The following is a 17,961-nucleotide window of genomic DNA, read 5'->3' as shown; positions in this document are numbered from 1 at the left end:
GATTTCGATAAATATATCTAAATGTATGAATCCTCATTAGAGAAGATGTCATAACATCATCAACAGATAGTGAGGCTGCAAGCTGAATTAACACCCACAGTTCGATGGGAAATAAGGGCTAAAATACGTCACCCGCTTCAATCTTTCATGCGCCGAGTTGAGCGCCTCTATTTTTTGGAAGAGAAGTGTGACAGACTGCGATTTAATGACAGCATTAATGTGTTAATATATGGAGCGAGGTATAGGAAGTCTAAAAATAGCCTCAGAGTGAAAATTGGACTGCTTCATTAACGGTGTGATAACGCAAAGCCTTGTTTTCAATACACTCATGCATTTCTGTCTTTTCACACCTCTCACCCAGAGACAATGGAACTAGACAGCTCACATCGATACAGGCTGCTTTGACAAGGCAGATTGAATTGGCTCATCTCGACCTCTTGCATCGTGACCTCTCTGTAATGGGACGTGGAGAGTGCTTTAAAAGGCAGAGCCAAATGGTGCACCCCATGTGTCTCTTTCCGTCCATAATGAGTATAAGGAACATGAAAACATTTGGATTCAGGCTTTTATTAATGAAATCATTCACTTTAATTGGAACAAAGGAACACTGCCTTAGAGATCTGCGACAGAAAGTTAAAATGTTTCATAGCTGGCAGTCAGCATGCCATATGGGATTTTAATCAGGTTTCAGACAGGTGTGAATACAACGAGTTGTGTATCCCGCAGACTCTCAAATGGTTAATGCAATTCTCCACGAACATGCAGCCGGTACTAAATTATATTTATTTCACCAATCGTTCAGGTGTAATGTGATGCGTATTATATTTCATTGAATTTTAATAAGAGGTTGGAACGGCAGTCCGTATAAGATAATTATAAAGGCTGCCACAATAGTATATTTGCACTTTTACAGAATCTGAACCGAAAACAGGAACTGGTTTACTGGGTCATCGGCCTTTACACCCACTAATAAATTACGTTTTTAGATTTATGAATAATTATACTGCATATGTAGATTTTGTGCAAAGAAAAGACAAACTAAAAATTGACATATGAGATATATTAGACCAAAATAGTGAAATTAGCAAAATCCCTTAGCTTGCTTCTTTTTCCTTCTTTGGTCTAAAAATGCAAATCCTAGCCATTTCTCCACAGAAACCTAGAGTATCACACTGTGTTCTAATACCTGTGCTCGGAGTATTTTAAAACATGATTTGAGGAGTTCTTTGAAATCATGTAAGCATTCAACATTTTGTTTGGAACAAACTGATTGCACTCGGTAGGTTAGAATTTAACTAGAGCCCAGTGGTAGCCAATCCAGTCCTCAAGGCACACCTGTGGCCCACTGTTCTGTCAATATCTCTAACCACTCATCTAGATTAAAGGCTCACTCTAGCTTTTAGAAGTGATCATGGATGAAGGAATCGGAATGTGCAGGGTTTCAGCTTGACAAAGCTGCACATTCGGGTGACTCAGGCATGTAACTCTGCACCGAGCTGCCTAATGTCAATTCTGTGCAAATGTTACGTCTGTCGTCGGCACGCGTTGTGATGTAATCACCTACTTCATTTGCAGGAAGCGTTGTGAGTGTGCCTGCAAGGGAAACCCTCTTTCCCTCGCCTCCAGATAACATTGAGCCCTCTCTCTGTGCCACCCACCCTCTGTTACCCTTCACTTGCAATTGTTGCTAGAGCCGTCGTTCTGTGCCACCTTCCCTCCCCACATTTCATTGGACCACGGACACTCTGCGTCAATATCAGAGGAGGCGTTGAAATGATTTAGCTCTGTGCTGGATTCAAGGAAAATGTACAAATATTTTCACAGGAATTTAACAGAAAAAAACAAGAGGGCACCAAGTGGCAATTGTTAATATTAGGAGTAACCCTTTAAGGAGTTTATTTCCCTTATTATATAGGTTCTGTTTACAAGACTGAGAATTACAAGTATTATAAGGATGGGTTTGAAAGCCTTCATTAAGCATTCATTGCAAATGATAGACTCACATCCTGCACAGGTTCGGTACACGAAAATATTCTTTCTATATTATGTAAAAAAAGGGTTCTGTGTGTCGTACAATAAAGGTTGTATGATGCATTTAATAAAATGTCTGTTTTCTGCAGGTAAGGGCTTGTGTTCGGTGTGAAATATTCTTTTACATAAGTGATATATTATGGCTACAACAAATATCCAATGTTCTGTCTAATTAAATTTATAGGTGCAGAAACGTTATAGCTCTATGTACAGAAACATTCAATTGTGAAGATGGTATGTATTGTTAATTCTATTTAAGAAAAGATTTACGCAGGGGGACACACATTTATACACACACGCAAACATATAATCACAGACTCAGAATCTCATGTTATTAAACAAGGCAAACCACTGACTGTAAACAGAGTGAGTTGGCAGATGTCCACAGTGTGATAATTGTTCCATAATTAAAACATGAATTGTGACCTTTGAGCCAAGAGTAGGGAGGGCACATCCGTGCTCCCCCCTCCTACCTCTTGTCGCCCTGAGAGTTCTGGTTCTGTTGGGACCCGTTGGTTTGCAGGTCAGGGATATTGGCAAAGTCATCCTGCTCGGAGAGTCCCAGCACCAAGGACAGCACTACCATGCGACCTTCCCTGCCCATGGCAAGGTGGCGAGAGAACAGAGAGAGACAGGAAACAGATGTATGAGAGAAGCAAGCACAAGCACTGAAACAGAAGAACTTGAGAATTGATTAATTCACAGCAGAACAGATTTATAAAAGAAAATGCACTAAGAGAACATGCAATGTGTGACAGCAGATAAAGTCATAGTATTTCTTTCAGAACAGTGAGAAACTATAATTTTGCAAAGTGTATCCTTTTTCCTTGTAATAACTGGTTATCCAACACTCTTAAAGTGGTATGGCAGGGCTGTCCACACTAGGCCCTCCATCTGTTAAATTTTGGCTTCCTCTGTGGGCAATGCAAAAAAGCTGGGTCCATAGTGGACAGCCCCTCAACCCGTATGATGAACTACATATCCATGATACTACCATGACTGGGTGAGGTTCACGGGTCTTGTAGTTGATCAACAAAGACAGGTTGTTTAAATCTGCTTATGCACACTTAGCAAACCTAACCCTTCACCCTTTGTAGGCTTTGTAGTGGCCAAACTATAATGTTTCCAGCCATACTTTGTGAAATAATACATAATCTTGTTTCTGTGACCTTCAACGTTGCCGCCAATTCCACATCACCAGATTACGTTGCATTTTTTCTCTTTAAATTGGATTATCCTTCAATAATAAAAGGCCAAACATCAACTACCTCTCTAGCTCTCTGAGGGTTAAAAGAAACAGATTGCTCTATCAGTCTCACAGAGATAGCAATTGGTTGTGTTAGCAAAACTGCGTCCTACAAAATTATTAGAAAGCAAAGCTCTTTAATCTTTCAAGTGCCAGAGGAGCATTCGGAAATGTATTTCCAGATAATATGACACGCTCTTCCTAAGTTTGATAGCCTTCCATCTCCAGCATTCGATCTCCCCCCCCCCTGCTTCCTCCATCGGTGGTACAGTGGGCAATCACACATTGCGCATCATTCGATGTTCACTCATTTTACTCCATTCTTTCATTTCTCACTCACCTTCTTCTATCTGAGATCATCACCCCCTCAATCAACTCTCATCTTTCATCTCCAACCTTCAGGTTTCTTGATCCAATAACCCTCTGTCTCCCACCCACTCTATCTCCATTTTATTCTTATCTCTTTCATTCTCTCGGTTGCGCCAAGCCTTCGTAGTATCCATAATGTGGCACTTTCAGTACGCCATAATGCAAACTATGAGTGATTGCTACTAAACACAACTTCTTATTATGCAGAATAAAATATTCACACTTCACTGCAGGGATACACAACATACATCTGGTTGATGACATGACCTAGATTTTGTCTTCTCTCATATTAACCCCTTGCTCACCAGCTTGCACTGGGATTGAACGCAAGAGCTACCTGCTCTCCACTTTTGCCCTCACTCATCAACAAGTTGTAATGCAGAGAATCTATCTAGCTCAAAAAAAGCTTGTAGGTCGACAATTCATTTTACACCAAATGAATCTGTTTTTAGAACATTTTATTTGGTGTTTTGGACAAAGATTAACAGCATACCGATTTTAACCCCATCTTGGCCAGTCGATGGTTCAGCATCACCGGAAACTAGTCTAAGATCATTTTGGGCATCAAGCTTAGCCACTGATGCTGAGCTATACTTCCTTGTACAAATGGGTCAATGCCACAATATATCCATGAGGCTCAATGCAAAATAGCTTATTGATTGACTTATTTACTTCATGTTACAGTAGGCCATGTACAAGATAACAAACACTCTCACTCTGAGACAGACTGACACTATAAACGGGATGAGCGGTTACAGGGCAAGGGGTTTATGTTCCGCATCTTAGTATTGACATGGTACTAGGCGCCGTTATTTCAATCTACTACAAGAAAGGATTAATTAACCTCGGGACGGAACTGAGCAGAGCTTGAAATATGATTCTCCTGATTAGTCAGACACAAGACTGCTGCACGCTAGTGTTTGAGCTGCTCTTCCCTTTAACCTCTTACTGAACCTTACGTTTTGAATAACGTCTCTTATTTCAAGCTCCCCTTATTGCTGTCTGCAATAAGTATTCGAGTTATCGGAAATAAAATGATATTTGTTCACTAGAAATTGAATACAGATAAAAGTGGCAGCATGTGTTGTACAGGGTAGGGATATAAGAATGCGTGGATTCACTAAACTGTTCACTACCATCACTTACTATTGTCTAAACAGGGAACGGTGGAAATTCAACAATGGCATTTTCAGTAAAAAACACACAAGTTGGACAAATAATTCAGTTTGAGATTCTTTTCAAATTCACTTTTTCAGCCTAAACTTTCCCAGTTCCATTTATCCACTCTACACAATGTCCAGTTTAGAAAATATACCTATCTGGACATTGCACAACAATCTCTTTTTATTAGAGGATTTTAAGAATATGAACTTCATAACCCAATATCCAGACCATTAACACTAAAATGCTGAAGCTTTATAAACAATAACATGACAAACATATCACAATAATAGTGTAGCTCTTAATAAAGAAGTCCATGTTAGCATTGACAGCAATATTTAACCGAAATAAACCATGTTGTCAGTCACTCACTCCCCACCTCTTTAAATCTTTTGGGGATACAATGTCCACATACTGATAGGTACAGGACAACTCCCCTGTCCATCTGAAACCACACAGTTCTATACATAGAAGCCACTTCTACAAATCCTAATCAGTTTCACACAACTGCCCCCACTAACCAATCACCAAAGTTACCTAAAGGCAGATAAAGTTACAGATCCACCATATGTTCCTGGGCTAGTGATGCTTTGGCATACTGATGGGGAGTACATGAAATGAGCTTCCTGGTAGTATGTAGAATTCATATGCCTTAGGAATTAAATCAATTAATTAATTCAAGGGACACTATAGTCACCTAAACAACTTTAGCTTAATGAAGCAGTTTTGGGGTGTAGAAAATGCCCCTGCAGTCTCACTGCTCAATTATCTGCCATTTAGGAGTTAAATCCCTTTGTTTATACAGCCCTAGTAACACCTCCCTGCATGTGACTTACACATCCTTCCTAATCACTTCCTGTAAAGAGTCGTCTAATATTTCTACTTCCCTTATTGCAAGTATTGTTTAATTCAGAATTTATTATCTCCTGCTCTGTTACTAGTTTCTACTTGAAGAAGCCTGTTTAGGCGAAACACGTTTAGAAAACTTTTCATTTTGTGATAATAAAGGAATTTTGGGGCTTTATATACTACAGTTGCCATATTCCTTTCTTTCACTTTTTTATTTTTATTTTATTGTATTTCATTTTAATAATCCTGACCTGGCATCATTGTTTTTATTGCCTATAAGAAGCACAAAGAATCCTTAGGTGGGGATTATACCACCCATACGCTATACATCGACCAGTGAGCCTGCTCAATATACTGTAAGCATATTTCATATTTTTATCTTTTTAATATAAAGATACAGTGAGCACTATATTTGATTCCCATCTTTCTGGGTTGGACTACACTGCTGTTATATACACCTGAAAACCAGAGGAACTCTACATATCCCTGAGTGGGGATCATTCCACTTCACGCATTCCAAACCAGAGCTGCATTTAAGCTCTGTATATTGTGAGTAGTTCCTTATTATTATAACCTCAGAAACTGAGTGCATTTATATACTGTACCATTGTTTCTTCCCCACATGTTCCATCAGATCACAAGCCTACACTTGTGATTATCCATCCTATCTGCTGTTCCACAAAGAACTCCCCCTACTGCTGAGGATTACACTATTTTGGACTAGTGTTAAGTTACTTGGACTGTATTTTATTATCTATTCTTATAATGTATTTTTATTTATAATATCATTCTTTTAAGGCGCACCCTTTTCTTCTATCTCTTTTTATTACACTTGTTTTGAGGGGACCCCTCTCCCTATACGTGTGCTGCCTACACGCCTTTACACAATATACTCCCTGTGGCACATTAGCGCTGACCCTTACTTTTGATTTATTTTTTTATCAAATATGGTAAAGGCTAATCAGGGCATTTCAATGACATTTGATAAACATTTTTTCACACATCAAGGTCCTTCAAGGCCTTTCATACATTAAAGCAATAGATCCGATTACCTTGTTCAAGGAATATGAAATTATCAAATTCTATGGATTTGGACATATAGAAAAATGTAAGGAGATATGACTTTGTTAAGTTAGAAAAATGAAAATCTAGCCTTTTGTGAAATAAGAAATCAATAACTCGTCTGATGGAAAGATGAAAAAGTGCTGTGATTAGTAAAATTCGGCTCTGATTCAACTTCGGTAAAATATACCCCTGCTTAGCGTGACTGCTACAAAATATCAGACTCTAAATTGTAACTGCTAGCTATGTTCCAGAATCTCTTGCTGCAGTATAATAGAAATATATCATGATTAAAAATGCAGAGACCGCTAACTAGGCCCACAAGTGGTTTCGATACTCACAGAAATCGCACACTACATTGCTTTGTTCAAACCAAATGAGTTGTGGTGAGATGACAATAGATCTGAAAAAAACTAGGACAAACTACCAGAGTCAAAAAAAAAGATTCCACCTTATTATGTATTTTAAACAAAGTATCTAATTCCAATTATATAGAAAGATTTTGGACTTGCCTCTTGTTGATTAGAATTAGGGATGCACCGAAATTTTGGCTGCCAACATTTTCGGCCGAAAATGGGTCTATCCCGTTTCGGCCAAAAACTGATCAAATTTGCCAAAATGTACAAAAAAATTTAAAACTTTATTTTTATATTTTTTATTTTTGTAGTGCATTGTTTAACAGACATGCATTAACAATTCTATATCTAACAATTATATATCACAATGGAAGCTAGTAATGATAACATGAAAAAAGTCAAAAATACTGCACTTGGGATAGGGTGGGGGGAAGAACACTATGGGACGGGGGGAAGAACACTATGGGACATGGGAGGGGGGAGAACACTATGGGACAGGGGAGGGGGGGAGGAACACTATGGGACAGGGGAGGGGAGAAAAGAACACTATGGGACAGGGGGGAACACTATGGGGCAGGGGAGGGGCTAAAGAACTATGGGACAGGGGAGGGGGAAAAGATCACTGGGACAGTGAGGGGAGAAAAGAACACTATGGGACGGGGAGGAGGGGAACACTATGGGACTGGGGAGGAGAGAGGAAAGAACACTAAAAAAGTGGGAGGGGAGAGGAACACCAGAGGGGGGAGAGAGGAACGATAAGTGTGGGGGACCACTAAAAGAGAAGGGAAGTTTTTCATATTAGATTAATTAAATTAATTAAATGGTCTAATATTAATTAAATTATAGGAAAAAAATAAAAATAAATCATTTGGGGGAAAAAAAGTCATTTTCGCTTTCGGTTTCGGCCCAGAATTTTCATTTCGGTGCATCCCTAATTAGAATTATAAAACTCTATGGATATTGAACTTTTTATCCAAATGTACAAACAGATTATTCCTTTCAGAAATTCCTTACCATATTTAGTATAGTTATTATAATATATGTTATTATATATTATTCTTATTAACAGTCAGGCAGTAGAAGAAACTGATAGCATGTACTGCTAGATCACTGTGTGACTGCATGTGTGTGTGTACATGGAGATTGTATGTGTGTGTGTGTGTGTACATGGAGATTGTATGTGTGTGTGTATGTACATGGATATTGTATGTGTGTGTGTGTACATGGAGATTGTATGTGTGTATGTACACGGAGATTGTATGTGTGTGTGTACATGGAGATTGTATGTGTGTGTGTGTGTGTGTACATGGAGATTGTATGTGTGTGTGTGTGTGTGTGTGTGTACATGGAGATTGTATGTGTGTGTATCTGTGTGTGTGTGTGTGTGTACATGGAGATTGTATGTGTGTGTGTGTGTGTGTACATGGAGATTGTGTGTGTGTGTGTGTACATGGAGATTGTATGTGTGTGTGTGTACATGGAGATTGTATGTGTGTGTGTGTACATGGAGATTGTATGTGTGTGTGTACATGGAGATTGTATGTGTGTGTGTGTGTGTACATGGATATTGTATGTGTGTGTGTGTACATGGATATTGTATGTGTGTGTGTGTACATGGATATTGTATGTGTGTATGTACACGGAGATTGTATGTGTGTGTGTACATGGAGATTGTATGTGTGTGTGTGTGTGTGTGTACATGGAGATTGTATGTGTGTGTGTGTGTGTGTGTACATGGAGATTGTATGTGTGTGTATCTGTGTGTATGTGTGTGTGTACATGGAGATTGTATGTGTGTGTGTGTGTGTGTGTGTACATGGAGATTGTATGTGTGTGTGTGTGTGTGTGTACATGGAGATTGTATGTGTGTGTGTGTACATGGAGATTGTATGTGTGTGTGTACATGGAGATTGTATGTGTGTGTGTGTACATGGAGATTGTATGTGTGTGTGTGTGTGTGTGTGTATGTACATGGAGATTGTATGTGTGTGTGTACATGGAGATTGTATGTGTGTGTGTGTACATGGAGATTGTATGTGTGTGTGTGTACATGGAGATTGTATGTGTGTGTGTACATGGAGATTGTGTGTGTGTGTGTGTGTACATGGAGATTGTATGTGTGTGTGTACATGGAGATTGTATGTGTGTGTGTACATGGAGATTGTATGTGTGTGTGTGTGTGTGTGTGTGTATGTACATGGAGATTGTGTGTGTGTGTGTGTGTGTGTATGTACATGGAGATTGTATGTGTGTGTGTGTGTGTGTGTACATGGAGATTGTATGTGTGTGTACATGGGTATTATATACGTGTATGTGTGTGTATATGTGTGTGTCTGCATGTGTAGGCAGGATTTCTCTTGTGGTTGGAGGCATCTGGTTGTTTTATTTTAGTCTCTCCACACAGGAGGCCACAGACTGATTTCTCCTATTTATGCAGGAGCTGGGGCTTGGCGAGCGCCTCTGTGGCTTTTCCTGGGCAAACGTGCTGCTGTTCTGTTTTAATAAATATTTATATCTGATTGCACCTTAACCCCTTTGCTGCCAGGCAGCATCAATAATTACAGCGATAATTAGCTAATTCAGTATGCAAAGAGTAAGTGTAAAGAAGGCATCACTAACAAACTGCTAACTTGCAACCTAATATTTCTAAATATGAGCAAACATGATTCAGAGACTACGGCCATGTTTCTCCTAACCTAAATGGTGCCAGTGATGGCTCAAAGCCCAACCAATGGTGTAGCCAGCCCAGGGCCTAACGTTAGAGGGAGCTGGCTTATAAACTCAAAATGACTGCACTTCCCAGGGTGCTGGGACTGCTGCATGATGGGAAGCTTGCAAGTATGGCCGGAGGGGATTCATTGAGAGACTTGTATATTGCATTCAGAAGCATGTTTGTGCCACCTCCGCTGCTCCATTTCCCATTGTTCTCATATCAAATGGAGCCGGCATTGGTTTATCCAACTACTACCGATGGCAAACGTTTAGGGTGCACAATATCCTGAAATAGGTCTCAGCCGCATTATCCAAATATACCAACCCATCAGAAGTTACATTGAGCCAATCTGTAGATGAAATCTCCTTATAATTATTTGCTCCGTGTCCCCTTTTTTGGGGGACTATTATATTTCTTTAATAGTTTGCTCCACCCAGATGTTATGATACCACGTCCCATTTAGTCTATACTACAATGATATTACCTACGATCCACCCATTTCTCCAACTTCAATAATTTTTTTAGGTTAAAAGGGCTTGGAAAGAGTATCTGTGCTTGGGAGAAATATGGGGTGACCCTTTTACCCTGATTATGCAGAACAATTAAACATTTAATCAATGTTATCCACCACACTGAATACTGTCTGAAGAGCAATGTATCCTGGAATGCACTGCGAGCAGAACTCGCTGCAAACCCACTGACACTGAGCTTTATTTCAGGGATGTGATATCCGTGGCCGTTGGCTATTATGTAAATAGCTGAGCTTCATCTGAAATATTATTATAGACAATTGTGATCTTAGACTTCATTTAACAACAAAATACTCTGAATTATAGTAATAAATGCAATAATAAAAAATATTATCTGTTTTTCATTTTATCGGCAAAGCAAAATAATCTATTTTCTTGCGATTTCCATGCGTTCCATTCTATTCAGCTGCAAAACGCCCTCCAGCTGCATTGACCTCGAAAATATATTTTTATTGAAATGGTTCTAAATATTTGGCATTTCTCATCGAACATTTATACTAAGTTTCAGAGTAATGCCGAGTGCTTACAGGAACAAACTGGTAAAATGACCCCAGATCCCTCTCCTTGCAGTAAGAAAGTGATTTTACTCACCTTTTGTCCTGAACTGTGACGGAATAACCTCAGCTGCCCTCGCCTTGCTCCGCCTCCATGGCTAAGATCATCAAAACTTCCCCCAGGAAAGCATTGGGAGGCTATCGCGCATGCACAGCAAACCACCTTGCAGTATCTCCTTATAGAGATGCATTGAATCACTGCATCTCTATGGGAAGCATTCAATGTCTCCGTGGAAAGCGTGGAGTCGCTGAACGCCAGTGCTGCACACTCTGCAGCACTGACCCAGGAAGCACCTACTGCAGGTACATGATAACGACACCCGGACCACCACATTAAGCTGTAGTTGTTCTGGTGTCTATAGTGTCCCTTTAAAGGATCGCTAAAGGCGACCGATTCATATCAAAGGGACACTATAGGCACCCAGACAGTTCAGCTTATTGTCCCTGTCCCTTTAGCCCTGCAACTGTAAAACATTGGAGTTTCAGAGAAACTATTGGCTGATTTCCAGACAGACACTAGAGGCGCTTCCTGCATTGTAACAAATTTTATCTCTGTGACATTGTCCGCTCTAACGCTTTTATTGACAGCTTTCCATTGGGGAAGGTCTAAAGTTTGCGTGTCACTTGCCACGCATGTGCATTAGGTTTCCCCATTGGCGTGACGTCGCTGGAGGAGGAACCATGGCACTGGAAAGAGGAAAGTGTAAAACGCACTTTTAACGCTTTATTCAGTCCTGAATGACACTATAGCGTCAGCAATACAGTTCTATATTCCTAACACAATGCTTTAACAAGCAATCTGGGTGCAGAAGTCCTTTCGTTTTAGCCCTGCAATGTATACATCTGCCATTTAGTAGATACAGCAATGTAATGATTGTGTATTAACACACCCCTTGTAGCGGTTTTCCTGTCACCCACTAAAAGTGCTTCCCCTGTGAGAACGTTCTCAATCATATGCTGCTCCCAGAGAGCATTTTTTGGGTGCGGCGATTTGGCGTGCATTCGCCCTGGCCTTCCAATGCATCCCTATGGGAAAGCATTGAATTGACTGATATCATCCCGATTGATGCTCTCCCCCAACGATGCAGGACCAGCCGAGGCCAATGTGGCAAGGACTACAAGGTGAGTAAATTGCTTCTCTTTACTTCACACGGGGGATAGATGTCTACATAGTTGGTTGGACACGATAGCTTTAGGAATACAAGTTTGTGTTCCTTTAAGCACCGATACCATTTTTATGTCTTGTCATATTTAGTTTACTTTAGCAGCAGCTACTTGACATTATGTGCAGTTAGAGAGTTTTAACTCTTCAACTGCTCCTGAATCATTCTCCAGCAATGGAATTCCAGAGATGCCTATCAAACACAACATCCATCTAGGATACAGTGGGTCCTCACCTTGAGGGCCCTTTAAAACAACATAAATCCTGAATTACAGTTATGACGGTAGGTGACGCTATACTGGTGGCCTTCCTCTTCTGATGACCTTGGGCTGCACTATAAAGTTTTGAGACAGACTGAAGATGGCCACCTCTGGTTTTGATATCTGCAAGTCTTCTTCAAGCCATGCTAAAGACACATGCTTGCCCTATTCTGGTACATCTATTATTCCTGTGTCATTTCGAAAAACCTCTGTTTTAAAAACTGGCTCTGTGTCTTTATTGTACGAGGAAAAGAGTGGATTAAGTAAATAAGTGTTGGGTTTTTAAAGCATTTTCTGTCTGTTCCCGATACATTCTCTTCTGGGCAACACACTAATTGTTCTTTTTGATGTTTAATTCTCTGTTAATTGAAGAGATTAAAGCACAAAACACATGTTTTGTGTCTTTTTTTGTAACCTCAAGTGCCTCCGGCTGGTCATGTCTGCTAACAAAGCAGATTGAAAACACCTTATTATTTTGCTGGAAGGGGCATTGCAAGGCTTATTCTATACAGCGTTAGAATCAGCAAGGCCTGGCTCATTTTCCAGGAACTGGGAAGCAGAAAAGTACTTAAAAAAGATTTCTCTATCCAAACAATTTAGCAGATTGTTCACGAGCCTAGGGATATCCTAATCTCTATCAGCAGAAACCCAGTGCTGCAGATGAAAAGTCACTGTTTGGACCCAAAACACAACTTGTAGCCTCTAGACGTCATGAGGATTTTGCAAGAAGCAAATGGAAGTAGCCCTGACTCCTGGCACCAAAACCACTACATCATACTTTAGTGGCTATGGTGCTTGGAGTGTTTTTGTTTTTTTATAAATCACATTATTAAAAGAATCTGTTAGACATGGTATAATAAAATAATGCACAGAGAGTTGGCATGATTATGCTGAATATATCCAACTGCAGGATTATTCTGGTCATTCTGGTCTGTAGGCCAATAGATGGAGATGTTGGAATTCCTCTGTCTACGAGGATATGGACTCTAAAATGGTATCGTAATATCAGATAGTATCTGACACATAGGGCTCAGAGCAAGGAAATTCATCACCAAAGGGGTGTAGACACACAGAGAATGGATTGTCAATATTTTACCTATTGCAAGCCTGGTTTGCTAGATTCGTGTGATACAGAATGTTTAGGGTTTCATTCCCTCTTAACTGCACATGCAATCTCTGTTTAAATCCTGTGGGATATAATTTGTAGCGAGGGCGATTTGCCTGTTTATGTTCTGCCTGCTAAGAGTGTGACTATTTATCGAATAGTTATTATCTCTTCGTTGTGCCGCTAACATTACTTTCTTTTTCCCAAGTGAAAAAAATACCTTCTCAGTTTATTAGGCTTCTCAAAGCAAAACTTGGAATATTAGTTTATGGCTTTAATTATTCTTATAAAAAGTTAAAGGGAAATCTCTCAATTGAATCAGAATTAGAAAATCAACAATATCTGTGACTGAGAGCAGATGGTTGGAGAGCAGATTGTTGTTTATTTGCATTTTAATATTTGATCGCTGGGGGGCAGGGGAGGGTGGCCCTGAAACTAAGTAGGGCAATTAAGACTGTAGCTTTAAGAACGCAGATATGTATTCATAACGCTACAGTGTCCCCTTTTCCATGGGATGATCTTTTACAGTTAAAGAGTTTGCAAATTACATCATAAACCAGCTCAGGCAAGGCACAGCCAGGGCTAACGAGGATGAGAAATCAAAACTCCGATTGTTTGAGCCGCCTTTTTCACATCTTGTATTCTGTATGTAAAATACTGGTCAAACATTCGGTAATTGTAAAGCGTTGCTGAATATCTTGGCACGATATAAATGCTAATAATAATTCACTAAAGTCCGAACGGCCCGTACTGCCAATGAGATGAAGTGGTCTGTGTGCCTATAGTGTCCCTATAAAAGATATCATTCCCTTGCATGAAAGCGAGTGAATGATAATTTGCAAACGTGGGTCCTGCAGGATGCATTTGGTCCCGAATTTTATAATATGCACCGATTTTAATCTGGACCTCAAATGCAACTGGGTGATTACTGCAGAATTGCTTGGGCTCACAACAATTAGACCGCATTTGTCTTTAGTAAATATGACAATTGCCCATGTGGTCAGAATTCGATCATTTTTACCGGATTGTATCATTCCGATGTTTAATGAATGATCGTTTCATTTCTGACAGGAAGCTAAGATGGAGTAACTCAGTTGCAGGTTAAAGAAGTGTATATTTCTAAATATAATTTTATTTTCTTACCTCACAAACACATATTTGTTAAATATAAGAATAAGTCAACTTAATATTAAAAATCCTGGGAAGCTATTATATTATCATTCTTTTTACATAGGGGAGCAAATGATTATCTAAAATAAGCTGCAATACTAAGATCCAGCACATTCTATAAGACATCTAGTCCTGGTACAACCCTCCCGCGATCTCTTAATGTGATATTTAATAAGATCAGATCATTATCACAGTTAGAACGTTTTCTGAGGTCACGAGGAAGCAAAGACTCACAGCCTTAGATGACCTGACGTGGTTTGCTAAGAGATTACTAGCAATTATAAAGTTTGGCTATATTAATCATTGAAAAAGTATTATAAACAAGTATTACTGAAATACAAACTTCTAAAACATTTTTAGATTGGCATTTGGAGCACCATTTGTATTTTCTGAATTTAAAAACAGACTAAGGAGGCATCAAATAAACGTCAAATGAGTGAGAAATAATTACATGGAAAAGCTCTTAAACTATTTTCTGGCACAAAGATTTGATTTTGGGTCCAACACTCAGAATCAGCGATTTCTAAGAAACTCCTCTTCAGACCCTAAGAGGTCAGTCTGTTTTGGGGATTACCTAACTCTGTTCCAATCTGAATCCTGATGAAACTCAAACCTGTAAGGGAATCTGATGGAAATCACTCCACCCGATGAAAGCCTATTTCTGATCAGTGTCGTTTTTTTCACCGCTGCTATAGTAAGAAAGCCACTGGTTTGTCAGCTTTAACACAGACATTTATAAAATAATATTACACGGCTGTAATAAATCACGGCTGCCCTGTAGTGTATTTTCTTACACCGTCCTGGATAAAGACATAATCTGGTTTTCTACAGAAGGGATGCTAACCTCTGCAACGGAAATGGTTCTGGACTGAGAATCTCATGATACTTAGCCAGCCTTAGGGACATAGTTCATAAAATGTGGAATAACAAGCCATGGCTGTCCTACAGCAGTGATAACGATCTCGTACACTCCGGTCTAGAGCAAGGAATTAGGGGATGCACTGAGAGATGTTGGTCACTCCTTCTGGACACAATAACAGGCTATTGTCCAGTTTGATTTCCATCAACCAAGAGAAAACACAACCCTCTCCTGGCACTACTGTCATGAAAGCAGATGAAATAGAACAGGCGCTGCAATTAAGGATTAATGAGAGTGCGTCCGCTATGGCAATGATTGAAACACGCAGTAGTCATACACCGTGCCATCTCTAGGTACATGGGTAGTATCCGCTAAGATTGCATGAGAGTAAGGGGGAGGTTTATCGCTGTGTTAAAGGGGAAGCACCATTCATGTTTCTGTTTATAGTTAATAACTAATTTAGCTCTGCATGCTGTTTTTAGTTTGTAAACATTGCTAAATCCCATTTTCACGAGTTTTCTTTACTTTCTGGTCCCCGTTCCTTTCCTTTAATATTTTATGGCAGCTCTATCTGTCCATATAGAACCAATCAGCGTCACAGCGTCACACACCCTAACGCGCTCAGTTTGTGCCCACAACAAGTAAGGATCATATTACACTGCGAGGGTCATTGTGGGACAAAACAATGTTCCAGGAAACGTCTCCACCAACCAATGGACAAAACACCAGAACAAAGTCTCCACCAACCAAAAAAATACATTGTTTGTTCTAAATTACAAGAGAATGTCAAGTGTATCAATTTAATGCACTACAAGTTACCTACATCAAGTCTTGGTGTTTTATATTTACCCCACAAGCAAAAGCTACAATGTGAAAAATAGGGGTTATTGGTATTCCTCTTTACGTAATATCTTTTTATAAAGTAATTATAGCAACGCAGGTATCTGCTTGATATTGGAAACAATGCTATGAATTATATATGTAACCCAGGGTTTTATATCTCCTCTTTATACAATTTTCTTGTGGAAGATCAATTGAGACGGGTGATATATTATTAGGTCACCGTATCACCATAACACCATAATTGTTCCATAAAGATGTTCTGGGATTCAGAATGGGCATTACATTCAAACCACATGCCAACAATCAGAAGGAATACTCACTCAGTTTCTAATACAAATATTAATTCCTATCACCAATATAGAAATGCTTAGCTGGTGTATCTGTGTCAGTTTCCCCCAAATTAACCTCCCAGTAGGAGTACACATAACAGTAAACCCAAAAATATACAGGGAATTAGCTGTTTCCTAGAATACAAATGAATATAGAATAGTGTAAATGTATACTAAATAGCACTAAATAGGATTGCACTCAGTAGATATTGAGATATTAATGTGCACAACAGGTGCCTACCCGATATTTGGGGGGTTTGTGCCCTTGCCAATGTCTTCAATCTGCTGGTAAGTAAAAAAGGCTTTTTATATTATAAAAATCAGGCCCAATGTGCTTCTCCCATGGGTGTGTGAGCCTCTTGCTCCTTCCTCCTTGTTGGATGGTCACTGAAGGGGCCGACCATGCAATTCGGAGGAAGGAGGAAGAGACGCACATACCTGTGGATGGACCAATGGAGCGAGCTAGTGGTGATGAATTATGGCTATCTTTGCACTTTGCTGGTTTAACAGTTTTTGTTATTTGGTCCATGAGGAAGTCCCTAAGGGAAGAAACACGTTGGGTCTGATTTGTATTTTCTTTTATGAAATAAAAAAATATTTTTTAATTTCCAACTTGCTGGATTTCTTTGCTCATGAAGAAAGCAGATTGGAGACACCAGGAAGAGCCCTCGCTGCCCAAATATTAGGGAAGGGGACGCACCTGTTGTGCACATTAATATATCAATATCTTTTGAGAGCAATCCTATTTAACGCTATTTATCATATATTTACTTATTACACCATGTTATGCTAATTTGTATTCTAGGATACAGCCTTCAAAACCTATATAGATAGCTAGACTACAGCAAAGCCCAAGTACAATAATAATTAGTAGTGGAATTAGCAATGAACAGAATTTGACCACTGTATGAGCTGATAGAGCTGAAAGTAAAGGGAAATGAGTGAAAATTAGAGAGTGAAATGAGAAGGAAACTAGAGACTTACAGGAAAGATTTCATGTCCAGGCCTCGATTGCGAATCTCACCAACAACATAGTCCAAGCTGCCTGCGTTGTTACGGGTCCTGATGCCTGCTGTTCGGTACTTAGATCCGGCTGAGGTTGGCGGCCTGGTCTGACCTGTTGGTGCCGGGCGAGGGTTGCTGGTGTTACTGCTGCTGGATGATGGAGGCTGGTTCTGCAGCTGTAATTGACCAAGGCTCTGACTGGTGGTGGGTTGGTAGTGATTGTGCTTCTGGTTGAGGCTAAGAGGTTGCTGGAGACTCTGCTGGCGGAGCAGCGTGCGAGGACGCTGACACTTCATATCTGCAGAGATGGGGATATGGTCGAGGGTAGTGGCTGCTTTCAGGGTAGGGTCCTCAAAA

At 39.8% G+C, this 17,961-nt stretch overlaps 1 protein-coding gene across 4 annotated transcripts in view; it reads right to left on the bottom strand.

Annotated features, from left to right (window-relative positions):
* SYT7 (synaptotagmin 7) overlaps positions 1 to 17,961 on the bottom strand; it is a 269,778-nt gene that overhangs the window by 77,917 nt on the left and 173,900 nt on the right. For 2 of the 4 annotated variants that reach the window (XM_063438636.1, XM_063438638.1), the window contains 2 exons: positions 17,584 to 17,961; positions 2,505 to 2,627 (listed from right to left, as the gene is read on the bottom strand). The exons of 1 other annotated variant lie outside the window; for it this stretch is intronic. In XM_063438636.1, the coding sequence (XP_063294706.1) occupies positions 2,505 to 2,627; positions 17,584 to 17,961 (501 nt within the window). The remainder of the gene's footprint in view (positions 1 to 2,504; positions 2,628 to 17,583) is intronic. One more of the 4 variants, XM_063438637.1, reaches the window with a different exon arrangement.

Source organism: Pelobates fuscus, chromosome 12 (assembly GCF_036172605.1).
Source record: "Pelobates fuscus isolate aPelFus1 chromosome 12, aPelFus1.pri, whole genome shotgun sequence".
Lineage (NCBI taxonomy): Eukaryota > Metazoa > Chordata > Amphibia > Anura > Pelobatidae > Pelobates > Pelobates fuscus.
This window is presented reverse-complemented; position numbering and strand designations above follow the sequence as displayed.